This window comes from Mesoplodon mirus (assembly GCF_964341445.2).
Source record: "Mesoplodon mirus genome assembly, contig: HAP1_SCAFFOLD_701, whole genome shotgun sequence".
NCBI classification, from domain to species: domain Eukaryota; kingdom Metazoa; phylum Chordata; class Mammalia; order Artiodactyla; family Ziphiidae; genus Mesoplodon; species Mesoplodon mirus.
Genome location: NW_028295332.1, coordinates 181,798 through 197,558, shown reverse-complemented (window position 1 = coordinate 197,558; position 15,761 = coordinate 181,798). Strand labels below are relative to the sequence as shown.

Sequence of the window (15,761 nt, the reverse complement as noted above, 5' to 3'; positions counted from 1 at the left end):
CAAGTGCATTTCTCGGCCTGCCTTCTCTTCCCTTGCACCCCTTGGGAAAACGAAAGATGCTCAAATATAGATGTGAACACGGCAGGTGCTCTGCTTGGCAATGGTGTCTTTCAGCTTCCCAATAAAAAATTATATTGCTGACCACCCATTTGACTGAAAAGTGACGCATTTTACTGACAGATATCTGGATTGAGATGCCAAAAGAAATAGGTCATTTCAAATTTCCTTTTTAAGTCATAGCTTTGTGTTGCCACACTACTTGTTCAAAACTTAGATCATGAAGGTTCCTTCCTATGACCTGTAAATAATGAAAATGTTCTTCAACAGGGTCTATGAAAAGCAAGCAGAGGGGCTTCCCTGGTGGCACAGTGGTTGGGAGTCCGCCTGCCGATGCAGGGGACACGGGTTCGTGCCCCGGTCCGGGAGGATCCCACATGCCGCGGAGCGGCGGGGTCCGTGGGCCATGGCCGCTGGGCCCGCGCGTCCGGAGCCTGTGCTCCGCAACGGGAGAGGCTGCAGCAGTGAGAGGCCCGCGTACCGCAACAACAACAACAAAATAATAAAAAAAAAATAAAGCAAGCAGAATATTCCTAATTATCAATCTTTCTCTTGAGTCATATAGTTCTTGTAATTTCAAGGAAGAGAAACTCAAATGGAAAGTGTTACAATAGCCAAGCACACCAGCACTATTATCTAACCATTCAGCAATTTTCTCTGCCAAGTCACTCTGAACCTTAGACTACTGAGGATGTCTTCTTAATTAATTTTTAAAGTTCTCCTCTTTTGAGTTAAAAAATGGTCACAATTTTATAAGTAAAATTAAAGAAAAATACCAAATAGAACATCTGAGATGTTTCCATTAGGCATTATATATATATATACATAAATTTAATAGATATACATATATAAATGCACTGGGATACATCTCCATCTTCTGTGTCAGTCGGACATAGGTCCATTTTCTTAGGAATAGGGAACTCCTTTCACAATGGAAGTGAGGAAATTGGCAAATGTACACCATATAAGTACTTTTGGATGGTAGTGACCAAGTTCTCAAAACACACACACACACACACACACACACTGAAGAATATCAGAACACTTAACATTTCAAAGACACAGGAAGAGAAATGCAAGTTTCCCCTAGAAAGCCTTTTGTTTTTTTGAAGTCAGAATTCTGAAAAGACGTTTTTATCAAGCCAGCTTTTTCTAACTTAACTGCATATGCAATAAAAGAGTCCTATCTTAGTCATTTTTAGGGCAAGATTTTCTTTAAGTCCCAAGAAAGTAAGCACTTGTAAATGTAAATTTTGTATGTACATAAACCTGGCCAGGATATCCGTTGGAAGCTGGAAATCTGTTGTTGTTCCTTTTCCTTTTGTATTGAAAGCTAAGTTCCCCATTCTGAGTTCAATTTGTGAAGATCACTTTTATTTTGACAAACTCTATTAAAGTAGCCAATTCAAGGAAGACAGGTTAGTCTTCCACCTAATTACCCAGTCCAACTTTTACTCAGTGTCTTTCACCTGAGCAAAGTCTCCCCAGTCTTCCAACTGAGGATAAACCACGCAGTGTCTAAACTGAGCAAGATCTTCCCAGTGTCTTTTAAGTGAGGCTAACCCACTTGAGCAAAAGTCTTCCCAGTGTTTTTCTACCGAGGTTAAACTCTCAGTGTTTAAACTGAGTAAAAATCTTCCCAGTGTCTTTCACTGAGGATGACCCAGGTACTTCTTCTTGAAACCAAGTTTCAAGGATAACCTACTACTCAAGAGAAGAGTTTAACACCACTGAATAAAACTTAGGATCATCAACCAAAACTGGAGATCCAAGAACCAGGAGATACTCACCCAAATTCGTCTGGACTCTCGGAGAAAGCGGACAGGCCCAAGAAGCCTCTGCTGGTGCCAGGACTCTGGATCCTCATAGAGTTCAGGCAAAGAAGAAAAGTCTGCTCTGGGCCCCTTCATTGGTTGCCAAGACTGCTGACTGAAAAATATGCACAACCCAAAAGGAGAATTATGTTTTATTTGGCAGATTTTCTGAGGACTTAAGCCCAGAACACAGCCTGTCAGATCACTCTGAGGAACTGCTCAGAAGACCTAAGGGAGCAGTCAAGAAAAACCAGGTAGTCAGAACATCAAAAGATTACTATTAATTAAAGAAAACTAGACCTCTCAAGTTAAGGACTTTAGCATTTTTCTATGTATGAGAAGATGAAAGAATCTGGGCTCCGTGAAATCATTCCTTTGATATGCACCTTAACTCTAGAACCAGTACCCTGTTTTTCTCCATCCCGAATCCCCTCAAGGTGCACAGTTGAGGGTTCCCGCTTTGACGTCTGACTTGATGACTGCAACATCCTTTGTCTACTGATATGGCAGGGAACATTTTTCATCCACGGGTAAGAAATTGAGAAAATTAACATAATTCAAGATATAAAACCATTACAATACTAAAAATTCCCAAATGTCAAACAAACATAAGTACCCTTGACCTGTAAAATGGAAGATGCCAAAGAAGGGAAAAAAAGAAACAATAAAGAAAATGTAGAAAATAAAGCATAAAATAAGATGGCAGAAATCAATAACAGTAGAACAATAATTAAATAAATCAAGGTAAATGTTATCATAAGATTTTTAAATTTCGAAAAAAAAACCCCATCAAACAAAACATATTGAAAATAAAGTAATAGAGAAAATTTAGAGAGCAAATATGAATGCAAGGAAGACCTGTTAGGTAGTTAGTCAGACATTAGCAGCAAGGAGGTGACAGTGGTGAGAAAGACAAGAAGAAGAAATTGAGTCACACCCAGCCATCTGGGGACTCTCCCTTGACTCCACCCAGAACGGGAGAAACTATGGTCGGGTGGTGGGCAGCTTATCCTGTTAAAGAGAGGCACAGTAACACAAGGGGACTTCTCCAGGCTGTGCATGCCCAGACCAGACAGGCGTATAACCTATAGTAAATCCAAACTCATTATACCATAATTACAATAAATTACATGTGGTTTTGCCCCTCCCCCCACCCAGTAGGCATTTCTTGGGGATTCAAGGATGAGAGCATGCGCAGCAGAAAACTTGTTCCATAGCTCAGGACTGTCAATCAAATAATGATCCTTGTCACTCACCCCCACCTCTCTGCAAAATGCTCCTTAAAAGCGCTCGTAAGCCTTTATAGGAATGCTGCTTTCAATTTGCAGAAACAGTACACCCATCCCCCCCCACCCCGAGAGTGTACCTTTGCTTCGATATACTTTGCTTTGGGCTTGCTTCACTTCGCTGAAATAGCCTGTTCTCAGAAACAGCCTGCTCTTTCTCTCTCCTTCTCTCTCTCCCTCTCTGAGAGTGTACCTATGCTTAACTAAACTTTGCTTTCTGCTTAAGCTTAACATGGGAGTTTGCGATCCTTTGCTTACTATCATGGAACCAAGATAGCTGGTCCAGGCCTTCCACTGACCTCCTCGGTTGAAGCTATTTTGTTACAAAGCATGTCCACATGGTGACAGACCTAAGTCTAAATTTTGATAAAAGGTGGAATTAAGGTGAGACTATCATATGGGAGGAAAAGACTGTAGGAAAAATAGTAGATGTAGGAGATATGTTTGTGAAAGTGCACATTCATGGCAATATAGCCAAATAAACTCACATGCCCACGTTCCCACTAAAACTGTATAAAATTATGACCAACAAGCAGAGAATACACATTATTTTAAAGCCCTCATGGGGCATTAAGACATATTTACCATGTGAATCCTTCAGTGAATCTTGTGTTACTGCTAAGGGGTAGGAAGTGGTGTCATAAGGGAGTTTTGTGTAAGACTCAAAGCTCCCTTTCTATATGGTTCAGGCTGGACTTGAAGCTTCAGGGGCCTGGGAGGATGGGGCAGGAAAGGCAAGGCACACTCAGAAAAGAGAATACATACATAACACACTAGGGATATCTGAAGAGGCTGCTCAAGACCTGGCTCAGCCCCAAGGGTTTGACCCCTAGTCCTACTCTTCACCCTACAGCCCTTTAGGGTCAGGACCTTGGCTCACCCTAACCCATTCCTAGCTTCCGGGTATAGAATGAGTGCACATATCTGAATGTTAGTGTTCTCTCAAAATTTACATGTTGAAATCCTACCTCTTAAAGATAGGAGGCCGGGCCATGCAAAAGTGCTTATGAGCTTTCATGAATGGGATTAGTGCCTTATAAAAGAGACTCCAGAGATATCTCTAGCCTCCTCCCATCATATGAGGATACAGAGAGAAGGCTCCAGCTGTGAACCAAGAAGAGAGCTCTCACTATGAGGTGGCCATACTGGTGACTTGATCTTGGGCTTCCCAGCCTCCAGAACTGTGATAATAAATGTCTGTTGTCTTTAATCTACCCAGTCTATGGTATATTGTTAGAGCAGCCCTAATGGATTCAAAATTTATCTGGAGAGTGGGGACTGTCTTATCGTTGCAAACTAAGAAGTTGGGTTGAGACAACATATGAAAGATTTTTTTAAGTAGAAAATTATGGATTATTGGATTTGAAAGTACTAGATTGGTTAAGGAAAATGAGTACGTGTGTGTGTGCGTGTTTGCAGTGTGTCCCAAAAGTTTTTGTGCAGTTTAAAGATTTACTAACTCCAGAGTTATAAACACTACAAACTTACAAAAATATCATTTGAAGGTTTAACTGTTACCAGATGCAAGTCTGTGTGCCTGATGCACAGTGAGGCTAAATACTGAAACATCAGAGTTTGGAGCAGAGAAAGGTTTACACAGTGCCATGCAAGAAGACACGTGGCTCATGCCCAGGAAAAACCCCAAACTCCCTGAAGGCTTTCAGCAAAGCCTTTTTAAAGGCAAGGTGAGGGAGGGGCATGGCTAATTGTTGCAAATATCTTGGTGTTGGATCCTTTGTTCTAGCAGCTGGCCAGATGGGTCAGATCCTGGTCAGGTCACGTGTTCCTGTAAACCGCCAACAAAACAATTATTCTTCTCTGTTCTGCAACTTTTTATCTCCAGGAATGGGCTCTTAAAAGTCAGAGCCTTAGAAATAGGCTATCCTGTATATTTCAGGCTCTAGGCAACATTGTTTTACAAAAAGTGCAGAGCCAGCCTGGGTCACAGGGATGGACAGAGTTAGCTCAGGCAACAAAGCATAAAGATTAAAGTAAAAAAGATCTGATGTGGAGTCAGATTTGTTCTTCCCTATTATATAACTATTTATAATTCTTTCATACTTATGAATTTTGAAAAATAAATTATTTTAATTTTTGTGTGTAGTTCCCTCTGATAGAAAATGAGGCAAAACATACACTATTCAAAATTCACAAAACTAAATAAGTGTAAAAGAAATTCAAGTTCTATCCCTGGGTTTACACAAGACACAAACATGACGTGGGAAAGTTGGAGCTGAGGACAAAGGAAATCCTGAGTAAAAATGTCTGTGAAACAGCCAGTCTTCCAGGGTCAGCTTAAGATGTTCAAGAGTTATCAAGTTGGTGGGCCTCAAGTAAAGGTCTCTAATGGATGAAGGAACCAGGTTCCAGATGGAATGAACAGAAAATTGACTAAGGTCTCTCTGACAGGATGAGAGTAGTTGGAAGGAGGGATCTGGAAGCCCCAGGAGGGTGCAGGTGTCTGTGGGTCTGGATGGGAAGGAGGGGCAGTGATTCAGCCTCTTTCTCTTATTGCCCCTCCCCCACACTCAGGAGCCCTCTGTGACAAGGCCACAGCTCTGTGATGCAGGCCTGGGGTTCTGCCATCAAGTGAACTCCCAGTGCTCTGTTGCCTGAGGGCAGCAATGCAGTTCAGAAGATGGAGAATCTCTTTTCTTTGAAAAACACGGTTGCTATCTGGCTGAGATCCAGCCCAACTTCCTGGGTGATTGATATCATCCTTGGGTTCCTGTGTGGACTGGGGCTCTTCCTAATGTTACTCCCCTGCTTCCAGAGTAATCCATTCTTAGCACCACCTAGGAAACATAGAAACATCAGGAAGGTAAGAAACCTTTGGCTTAATCCCAGCAGAGATTATCTCTTTTTTTCTTATTCTTATTTCCACTTTTCTAAACCACCTAGAGAGACTCCTGAGATGGGAACTCTCAGAAAAGTAGAGAACATCATCCTTCTAGGGAAAAGCCAGGCCAGAGAGGGGTTAGAGTGGGCATGAGGATTTCTAGCCTAAGATCGTAGACCAGGAGTTCAGGTATGGTAGAGGGCTCCAGGGCAAGTCCCCAATGCAGTGACTAATGGTTAAGGACTGGATTACTAAGAGTTCAATCTCTGCAGGAAGGCTGACCCCTGAGCCCTGGTTCACCAGCCACCTTCCCACAGCGGGTGTCTCAAGTGAGACCTTCCTCTGTGTTGGGGCTGATCTAAGGGCAATGCTGAGCCCCTGAGAGCCTGAGAGAAGAGGCTGGAGTGGAGGTCTGGCCTTGGGAAGCAGAATCCTATCTGACAAAGCTCACGTGGGCATTTAGGTCTGAGAATGTGTGTGTTTCTTGATCAGAGGAACAGTGACAGAAGAAATCTATGGTGATTAAAACTTAAAAAATCCTTCTTGGGCTACCCTGGTGGTGCAGTGGTTGAGAGTCCGCCTGCCGATGCAGGGGACGCGGGTTCGTGCCCCGGTCCGGGAGGATCCCACATGCCGCGGCGCGGCTGGGCCCATGAGCCATGGCCGCTGGGCCTGTGCGTCCGGAGCCTGTGCTCCACAACGGGAGAGGCCACAACAGTGAGAGGCCCGCGTACCGCAAAAAAAAAAAAAAAAAAAAAAATCCTTCTTTGCACTCTTCAAAGAAGAAAAACTGAAAATATTTTTATCCACTTTAAAAATAAGTAAAAGGGGAAAAAACCCCACAGAGTTTTAGTTAAATGTAGAAAGTCATGTTGTTCATGAACACAGCTTGCCTAGATAGATGACAGTGAGAGTTGGGTGTTAGCCCCTCATTTCTTCTTCTCTCTCAGCATCAAGTAGAGCTGAAGGGGAGGAGCAGGAGTAGGAAGAAAAGTGGATCTTTGAAAGGTAAGCCTTTGCCATTCAGTCCTGCGTGCCCCCGAGAGTTAGCTTCCATCTCTCCTAATCCTGAGGGCCCAGCTTCACGGTCTCTGAGGATGCCAGTGGCAGAGATAATTCTTCAGGAAACAGAGCCTTGGGAAGGCTCGTTGGAAGGAGATCAGAGCCCAGATACTTCCCAGAAATTTGTGCTTAGAATGAAGCCATGAGGACCTAGAAATGGGGTGTGTGGACTGTGGTGGACCATTGGTGCCTGGGTTGGGAAGTGGGACCTCCAAGTCCAACTGTGGACAAGTTGTTTAACTTTGCTCAGATTCCTCTGTGTGATGACCACTGACCTTTCTCCCCTACACGGCAGTTGTAAGGGCTACAGGGGTTAATTAACGTGAAGGCACTTTGCAAAGGACAAACCCTTTTCAAGTGAGACTTACCATCACTGTCAGGGACATGTGGCCTTGGACACTGATACTTGGGCTCCAGAGTCTAATCCTCCAAAGATTTCCCTTAAAGGGCCATTGCACTCAGCCTCCTGAAAGACTCTTAGGCCTCTGCCTTCACCACCATGACCCAGTCTCCTGATTTCCAGCTTGCAGAGATTGCCTGGAAGAACTGGAGGGGACTCACAACCTGGTTTCACTTCTGCAAAGGTAAAGAATCTTTCCCCTTCTCTCCTGGGTCGTCCTTCCTCCCAGAGCCTATAATGTGACCCCAGCCCTGGGAGGGGGAGCCATGGGAGGGCGTGGCTAAAGCCCTAGGGTGAGGGAGAGCAGGAGCATTATGAAGTCAGTGTGGGAGCAGAGGAGGGTTCTTGGGCTGCAGGTGCCCACCCCTGCCTGTCCTGTCCAGCCATCCTGGCCCCATCTGCTCTCCTATAGCTGCCTGGGGAGGCTTCCTGGCAAGGGCAACTTTCATCAGCTCTCATGTCAAGACCCTCCTGGTGAGACGTGCAAAGCAGTGCCTGCTGGAGCCTGTGGAAGATACTGCTTGAAGGGTTGGGAACCCTGCATGAACACCTCCTGTAGGGTTTCCTTCCTTGATCCAGACACTCGAGAGGTGCTGGAAGCACACATTAGAAGGTTTTGGGTAAAGCACAGGTGGACCCTCCCCCTCAAGGTCCTCAAGCCCATAAATCTCTTGAAGCGGAAAAAGCTCCAACCCTCCACCGTTCTGCAGTTTGCCTCTTCCCCTTCAGCCACCTGTGTGTCTGGGTCCCACTCAACAGTCAAGTGTGCTGAGTTCCTGGAGAAACCTCCTCAGGCTCATTCAGGAGAGAAGGTGATAACAGAAGAGTCAGTTCCTACCCTGAAGAGGCCTCTCCTTGTCCCCTCAACTGTGTGTAAGGAAATCCAGAGTGCCCTGGGAGCGATTCCATCTGCTGACTACCATGGGCCCTCAAAGGCTTCTCTGACTGGACAGGAGGGCAGGCCACCTTCTCAGTCCCTCACACTCAGCCTTGTGGGCAGAACCTGGAAGAGTGAGGCTGTGGAATGGGTCAAGAGGGACAGCCTAGAGCCAGGTCCAAGTTCAGCAATGGTCAGGAATGAGCCAACAGAGGAGAGTGGTGGTCAGGCCTCAGGAGACCCCTGCCATAGGGTAACAGTGATGGAGGTGAACTTAGGATCCCAATCTTTGAGAGGTGAAGAGGCCAGGGAGGCTGTGGAGGCCAAGGAGTCTCCTGCTCTTCAACCACAGTCTAGTGTTATCTTGGAAACCAAAGTGTTGACAAAATCCCAAACCACAAATGTACATATGAGGAGTTTAGAGGTGCCAGGGGCCAGTAAACGTTTCCTACTACCTAGAATGTCTGTTTTCCAACATCCAGGTGAGCCATGCCTTAACATGGGGGTTGCCAGTGAGTTTAACTCCAAAGTAAAGGTACAGTCAGACAACCAGCTTCAGGACTTTCCCAAACACATGTTCCTTGCTGCAGACAACTTGGCTTCTCAGGTGCCTCAGTGCCATCCCCAGAGAGTCCCCACCAGAGACAGGTTAGCTTCCCAGGAGCCAAGTGGCCTTATGGAAGCCCAAAGGAGCAACCTAGGGCAGCAGGAGCCCAAAACTTCAAAACTCCAAGACTCATGGAAGAGCCAGAGCAAGATGATTGCCCCTACTTACAAAAGAGAGGACTGTAGGAGGCATAAACCAGGCGAGCATGAAGAAAGGTTTAAAGAATTAGGGACCTCTCAAGCTGGAAGTATGAGCCACCCTGCCCAGGTCAGGGGAATAACAGACTCTATTGGGAGCAGATGTCTCCAGCTCATGCCAGAGAAGAAACATAGCCCTCCAGAAAGCCTCTTCAGAAAAAGGATGAGGCTATTTTTAAAGTGGATTTTCCCCAATAAAAAAGTCAATGGTCGAGATGCTCTGCAAAAATTCAAGCCCATATCAGCCACTGCCCAGAGTCACGGATCAGTCAAAAGCAGATCAATCTTGAAGAGTGAGACTGCTGAGGGTCAGGCACTCATGACAGCTGTTGGACAGATCCCAGAAGAAAAAAGAGCAATTCACCATGGACTTCATGCCACAAAGTTAAATGAACACAAACTGGAATTCCAAGTCCCAGTATGTGGGTGTTTCTGCTGCCATAGGCTTACCTCCTACCCAGAGCAACGGAGAATGATGGGTTATACAGCCTGCAGTCATAAAGCCACCTCCAAGGGCCAGAGTTGTTCTATCAGGGAAAGGGAAGTCAGACACCAACATAGTTTGAAAAGTGTAAGGTTCGACGATGAGCAGCTGGGCCTAAGGTGCCTCCCATCCTTGCCCCCCAAGAAGAGTTTGTTTCCAGTTAGTACCTGCCAGTATGGGCCAAGGATTCCAGGTGCCCCAGCCCGCCATCAACACTGTCCAAGGCACTGTCATCTTTGGGGAGGTGTCTTGCCTGGTCGACAGTAAAATCCTTCTTTAGTCTTCCCTTTAGTAGGAAGACATGTCTCCAAGTAAACATTCAGTCCATGTAGAGAAAATGATTTTCTCCTTAGCACGTCCAAGGTATTTAATGTTCCCCAATACATGTATATATATATATATATATATTTTTTTTTCTAATAAAAGCAGAGTGTAATGGCTGCTGTCTGTGCCGTGCACTTTGTCTTCTAGAAGGGAGGGGCATGGAGGGAGGTGGACAGTAGCATCACAAGCTTGCTCCTTGTCTCGTGTCCCTTCATTGCACCTTATGATACTGTCATTACACAGACCAAAATTACTCTAACAATGAGACGGGAAAAACCTATGAAACCCACACCCAAGCATCTGGTTCAACCAGTCTTTCTCCTCCTTCTATGCTACTTTGAACTTTATGCAACTGTAGTGGATAGGTTTACACGATAGGGCCGGACATTCCAATTCAGGCTCCAGGAAGTGCCAGAGCCAAGTGGATGGAAGTTTGGGGGGAATAGAGTATGGGCTCTGAGTTCAGAAACAGGAGAAATCTTGCCCCTGGATCTCTTGGTAGGGAATATACAACATCTGCTCTTAAGAGTTCCTTCTCTCTCTGATGAAGGTTGGGATTGAGGTATGCCCTATGAACCCCTTTTAGCTTAGCCATAATAAAATGTACAGCATCACCCTCCCCCACCTCTGTTTTTCCTACACTTTAGAGCAGCAGCAAGGATGGCATTTCCAGCTCTGTGTGTGTAGGTGGGGGGAGTATCAGGGAGGCTGCTGAGGGCTGTGTTGAGTCCAGTCCCATATAAATGAATGGCTGCGTTCATGGGTCACCTACCTTCCACTCTATGTTAACCCCAGAGAAGGAGTTTTGGATGAATGGAATAGGGGTGTGACTGTGGGTAGTAACTATCTGATGGTCAAACACTGTGAATTTAGGGTGGGATGTAGGTGTAGAAAAATCATTGGATCCAAGGAAGGAGGCAAAGTGGTACCAGATTCCCATAAATTGCAGTTCTGAAAGTACAGCCCCCTGACATACAACCACCATCTAAAGGCCTAAAGGGGAGGAAAAGTTAAGGGTCCAGTAGCTCACCATGGCCCCACGCCAGGGTCTCTACCCTATTCCAACTCTAAGATCACAGACCTAGAGAAACCACCTTTAGGTCAAAACAGAAGGTCAAACTTAGAGAAGTAAAGCAAATCAGGGAAGGTGAATCTCTTAATACTATATTTAATAAGCTTACACATCATCACCTCTTGACTTTTAGAAAGGATAACTTAACAATAGGTGTAAAAGCCAGGACTAGGGAACTTGGGATGTGACTCCTAGTCTGGTGACCTTCACATAAACACATGGCCCAAGGACTGCTCCAGGGGAGAGGTGGGGACTGGCTTGTGATTGTGTAGTAAGCCTTGCCTGTCTCCCAGTCCTTGATCACCCCAGAGCCTGGCAGGTGAAGAAGCAATCAGACAGGATTCGTGGTGGTGTGGAGGTGACCTGTGCAAAGTGGATGGGGCAGGGTGCAATCCAGGAGTGTTCCACTGATCTGCTTCTGGCACAGCTTTTCTTGTCTCCTGACCCCCGTCCATATGGAAAAGCAGGGAGATGAGGAAGAATTTCTCTAGAGTGATTTGGTATTTTCTGCCATGTGCAGGGCGCATGGTGGACACAGCTCCAGGTGGTGTCTTTCTCATTGTGGAGATTTCGGTTCCAGCTGATGCCCCTGATCCAGATGACAACAGAAATGGACCCCATCCCCCATACCTGTCAGGCCCCTCAACACGTGGAAATGCTGTGACCTGGGGTGGAGGGGGCAGAGTGAGCACAGGACTGCTCACACCCCTGGTTTCTCCCTGGAGCCAGGCCCTACCTCTGGGCCCCGATTCCCAAGGCAGCCTCCAGAATGGGCAGAGCAGTGAGAGTGAAGCCAGGACTTGTGGGAGGGGTCGGTACCCAGAGGAGAGAGTTGACAGGGCTGGGACCTGAGCCTGGCTGCTGCTGGGTCCTCTCAGGGGCACCCAGAAGTGAGTTCTGGGAATATGGGGAAGCTGGACTTGGACCCCCCTGGCTTCTGCTGGGAGAGTGCCACAGACAGGTGATGCTGATGGAACAGCAAGAAAACAGAAAGAAGCAAGTCCCTTTGCCCTTCTCTTGCTGCTCCGTCTTCCATAAGGTACAGTAAGACAAGAAATTGAGAGACCAAAAGAAAAAAAGAAATGGAGAGACCCAGAGACAATACACAAAGACTTCACGGACACACCTCTCGAGAGACTTCTCACGCAAACACCTTTCTCAGAGATCACATACTGAGACCTCACACAGGGACCTCATGTTGCTTCACAGACCCTCAGACAGAAACCTAGCACAGATTTAACAGATTTCCCAGAGATACCTTCCAAAGGGACCTCATACAGAGACTTCACACAGAAATCTCACCCAGAGACAACACACAGAGACCTCACAGAGACCTCACATCTATTCTTCAGTATCCATTGACAAGTCTTTCTTAGTGAATATGAAACCACTTAGCAAACTGGCAGCATGATAAATATATCATCAGTTGTGCCCCTCTGAGATCCACCAGACACTCACTGTCAGCATTACTCTAAAGGGGGAAATGTTGGAGAAGTTTTGTTCTTTTGGAATGTCACTGCCTCTGAACAAAAGAATTATACATTCCAAATGTAGATTTTCAAATTTCATTCTTAGGTGTTCATTAGCTTGAAGATCACATATTACATTATTTTATTTTTATTTATTTTAGAAGAATGAAGAAAATAATGTTTATTTCTTAGAAATGCATGTAGTACTCTATTTTTTTATTTTAAAAGATTTTTATTGGAGTATAGTTGAGTTACAAATTTGTGTTAGTTTCAGGTGTACAGCAAAGGGAGCCAGTTATACATGTACATATGTCCACTGTTTTTAAAGATTCTTTTCCCACAGAGGCCATTACAGAGTATTGAGTAGAGTTCCCCGTGCTATACAGTAGGTTATTATTACCTATTTTGTATATAGTAGTGTGTATATGTCAATCCCAATCTCCCAATTTATCCTTCCCCCCTTATCATCTCCTGGTAACCATAAGTTTTCATTTGTACTCTTTTTTTAGGAGAATCACAAATTGTAAGCACAGCTAAAACACTGTCAGTCTCCAGTGAGAGAAAATATTTGTCCAGTTTAGTTATCATCCAGTCAAATGGTATCTGGCACATTTTTTACTTTATTGAGGACAGAACTTAAACTTGAGATGGCTTACTTGTTTCCTTTGGAAACATAAGAAAAACCTGCAACAAAGGTACTCTAGGAATGAAATAAACCAAGAAAGAAGCATCCGGACTCACATTCACTTCCCAGAGGGCTGTGTAACTAGCACGTTATTTTGCACATAATAGCTTGCATCAGGTTTGTGGGGTTTGCTTTAGTTTTTAACAGGCCAATAATCATGTGAGGATTTTTCACAAGTCAAATTTCTGGTTTTAAATTTTACATTCTGGCAAAATTATGCTTCTGAATATTATTTTATTTCTTAAAATGTGGTAATGCCCTAAAATGATATTACACAATCATAACATTCAGCTAACATACTTAAAAAGATGGGCTATTAAGGATTCATTCTTCAATAATTCTATGAAATGCACATTTTCTAAGACATGCAGTTAGGATCCATTTTATATTCATTATAGGGTTAACACATTGCTTTAAAAATTTTTGAAAGATTATAAAATATATGACTTAGCCTATGCTTGACATTATACATGTTACCTCATAAAATTACTGAGGGAAGGATATCTTAATATCTGAATTGAAGGTAGTGTACATTTAATCTACATTTGGCTTATAACAATGAATAATGAAAGGCTTTCATTTATTATATAGCTCACACTTTCCAAAGGGTACACTTCTAAAAGACTACTGATTTCTCATTGCTAATAAGCAACCTATTGTCCTTGCCTTGGTAAAATCTATTTTAATGACAGCTGGTTCTCTCCCAGATTATCCATTGGTATTACAGCGTCACGGTCTTTTAAGAGGAGCAGGGCTGACACGAGGACTCTTTGGGCTTATTTCTACAAGAAATTTAGTTTTTCTATTCTCCTAATTAAAAAATGTATAATTATTAATTTTTCACTTTCTTATGTCGTTGAATCAGAAAACAATGGACTATGGTCATGTATGTCATCTAATACTCTATCAGATCACTTTTTTTAAAATAGTGCAGCTTACTCAGGTAAGTTTACTGATCAGAACAAAATGGAATCAATTAGGAAAAAGTTCATACAGGAAAATATCCTTTTCAAAGTTGACTATTTTAACACAGTTAAATAAGCGATTATTTTTTAATCCTTTGAGTTAAAATTGTTCAGGGTGGCCAAGAAAGTCTGGAAACATGAAAAATGTCCATAAAAGCACTTTATTACTATAATACATTGAATGTGTTGCTCCTCATTATTAATTCACAGTTCATTAAGCTGGGCAAAATTACAACGAACAATGTGCATTAAAGCAAAATTCCCATCAATCATTTTCCATCTGTCATACATTCTGTCAGATGATTTGTGTGTCTAATTTTCATGGAAAAACTTGTACCTTTACTCCAGAATAAGAAATCAAGGGGGATCAATCTATTAAAAAGATATTAATATTCCCAGACTCTGTGGCCTTCAGTATTTTTTTTTAAGAAGATTCACCTAGTGCAAATCTTATAAATATTTTTACCATTTAATATGCCCAGACAAAATGGATACAAAAATTAGATAAAAGAGAAAACAACAAAAACAGATCCCCTTTGTTTTCAAAACATTTGATGTTTACATCAAAATATTTTGTTGAAAATGAAGTGATTTTTAATCTATAGTTAAAAGACACTATAATGATATTTAGAACATATTACAGATCCGGATTTTTACAAATAGATTTTTATTTAAAACAGGTCTCACACTGATATCAATAAACCAGGCACTCTAGAACAAAATGTGGAGAGATGGCAATTATGAGATGACTTCTTAATACTCCAAGGGAAAAAGATGTTTTCCAAAGTAGTCCATCTACAATATTAACCCTTAAGATCTACTCCCCTTGATAGGTTTCAATATTATTTTCTCTTTTATACACATTGACTTTATAATTAACTCCTACAGGAGGACATTTCTGGAAATGTTCCCAGATATCTACAGCCACACTTTCGGTCATGATCACACCATGGAAAAAGTAGGGAACATCCAGATCCTGATGATCCAGGGGTTTCATAATTACCCCTTTGAGGTCAGTCAGAATCATCATCATTCCCAGAACAGGGTCGGTCTTTACATTTGTGCCCCGAGACATGCAGATTGTAACACTACCCACCCAAAGGCAAGTTGTCTTCCTTACTCAGGTTTGCAGGGGCACCACTCACTGTGGTAGCTAGAAGAGTCCGTTGCCCCCAGCCCGGACCTGCATTCTGTACTCTCCACATACACATCGTACCACAGATATACCAGTGGTGCTGATGAAACTTCCAGAAAGCTATAAAATAATGCGTGCCAGGCACGGTAGATGAGGATTCAGAAAATGCTAACATCTTCTCTAGGAAATAAAGGTGACATACCTATGTGGCTTTAAGCATTTTTGTGCATTAGCTGGCCCCCTGGATCTGGGAAAAAGCATCTGATTTTAACGTTTCTCAGCCTCATTCTCTGCAGTGAAATCTGAAGCTCTTCCTTCCTTCTCTGAGTCCAGAAGCTGGAATTGATACAGTCTGCTCTCTGTGATTTGTCTCTACCATTTGTTTCCAGTGACCACTTCAACTCAGATATCTCTGAATTCAGGGGTCACTCCTAAACTTCAGGACGAAGGTCACTGCCCTTTTTATTCCCACCACAAGTTTATGCTAG

At 43.5% G+C, this 15,761-nt stretch overlaps 1 protein-coding gene and 1 long non-coding RNA gene across 2 annotated transcripts in view; one reads left to right on the top strand and one right to left on the bottom strand.

Annotated features, from left to right (window-relative positions):
• LOC309797543 overlaps window positions 1–15,761 on the bottom strand; it is a 73,803-nt gene that overhangs the window by 7,281 nt on the left and 50,761 nt on the right. The window contains exon 3 of the long non-coding RNA XR_014292695.1: window positions 1,848–1,986. This is a non-coding gene — a long non-coding RNA (uncharacterized lncRNA). The remainder of the gene's footprint in view (window positions 1–1,847; window positions 1,987–15,761) is intronic.
• LOC309797540 (spermatogenesis-associated protein 31A6-like) lies at window positions 7,215–9,890 on the top strand (the record flags this gene model as incomplete). The annotated part of the gene is made up of 2 exons (XM_082646038.1): window positions 7,215–7,219; window positions 7,871–9,890. The coding sequence occupies 2 exons, from the start codon at window positions 7,215–7,217 to the stop codon at window positions 9,888–9,890; spliced, it is 2,025 nt and encodes a 674-aa protein (XP_082502164.1).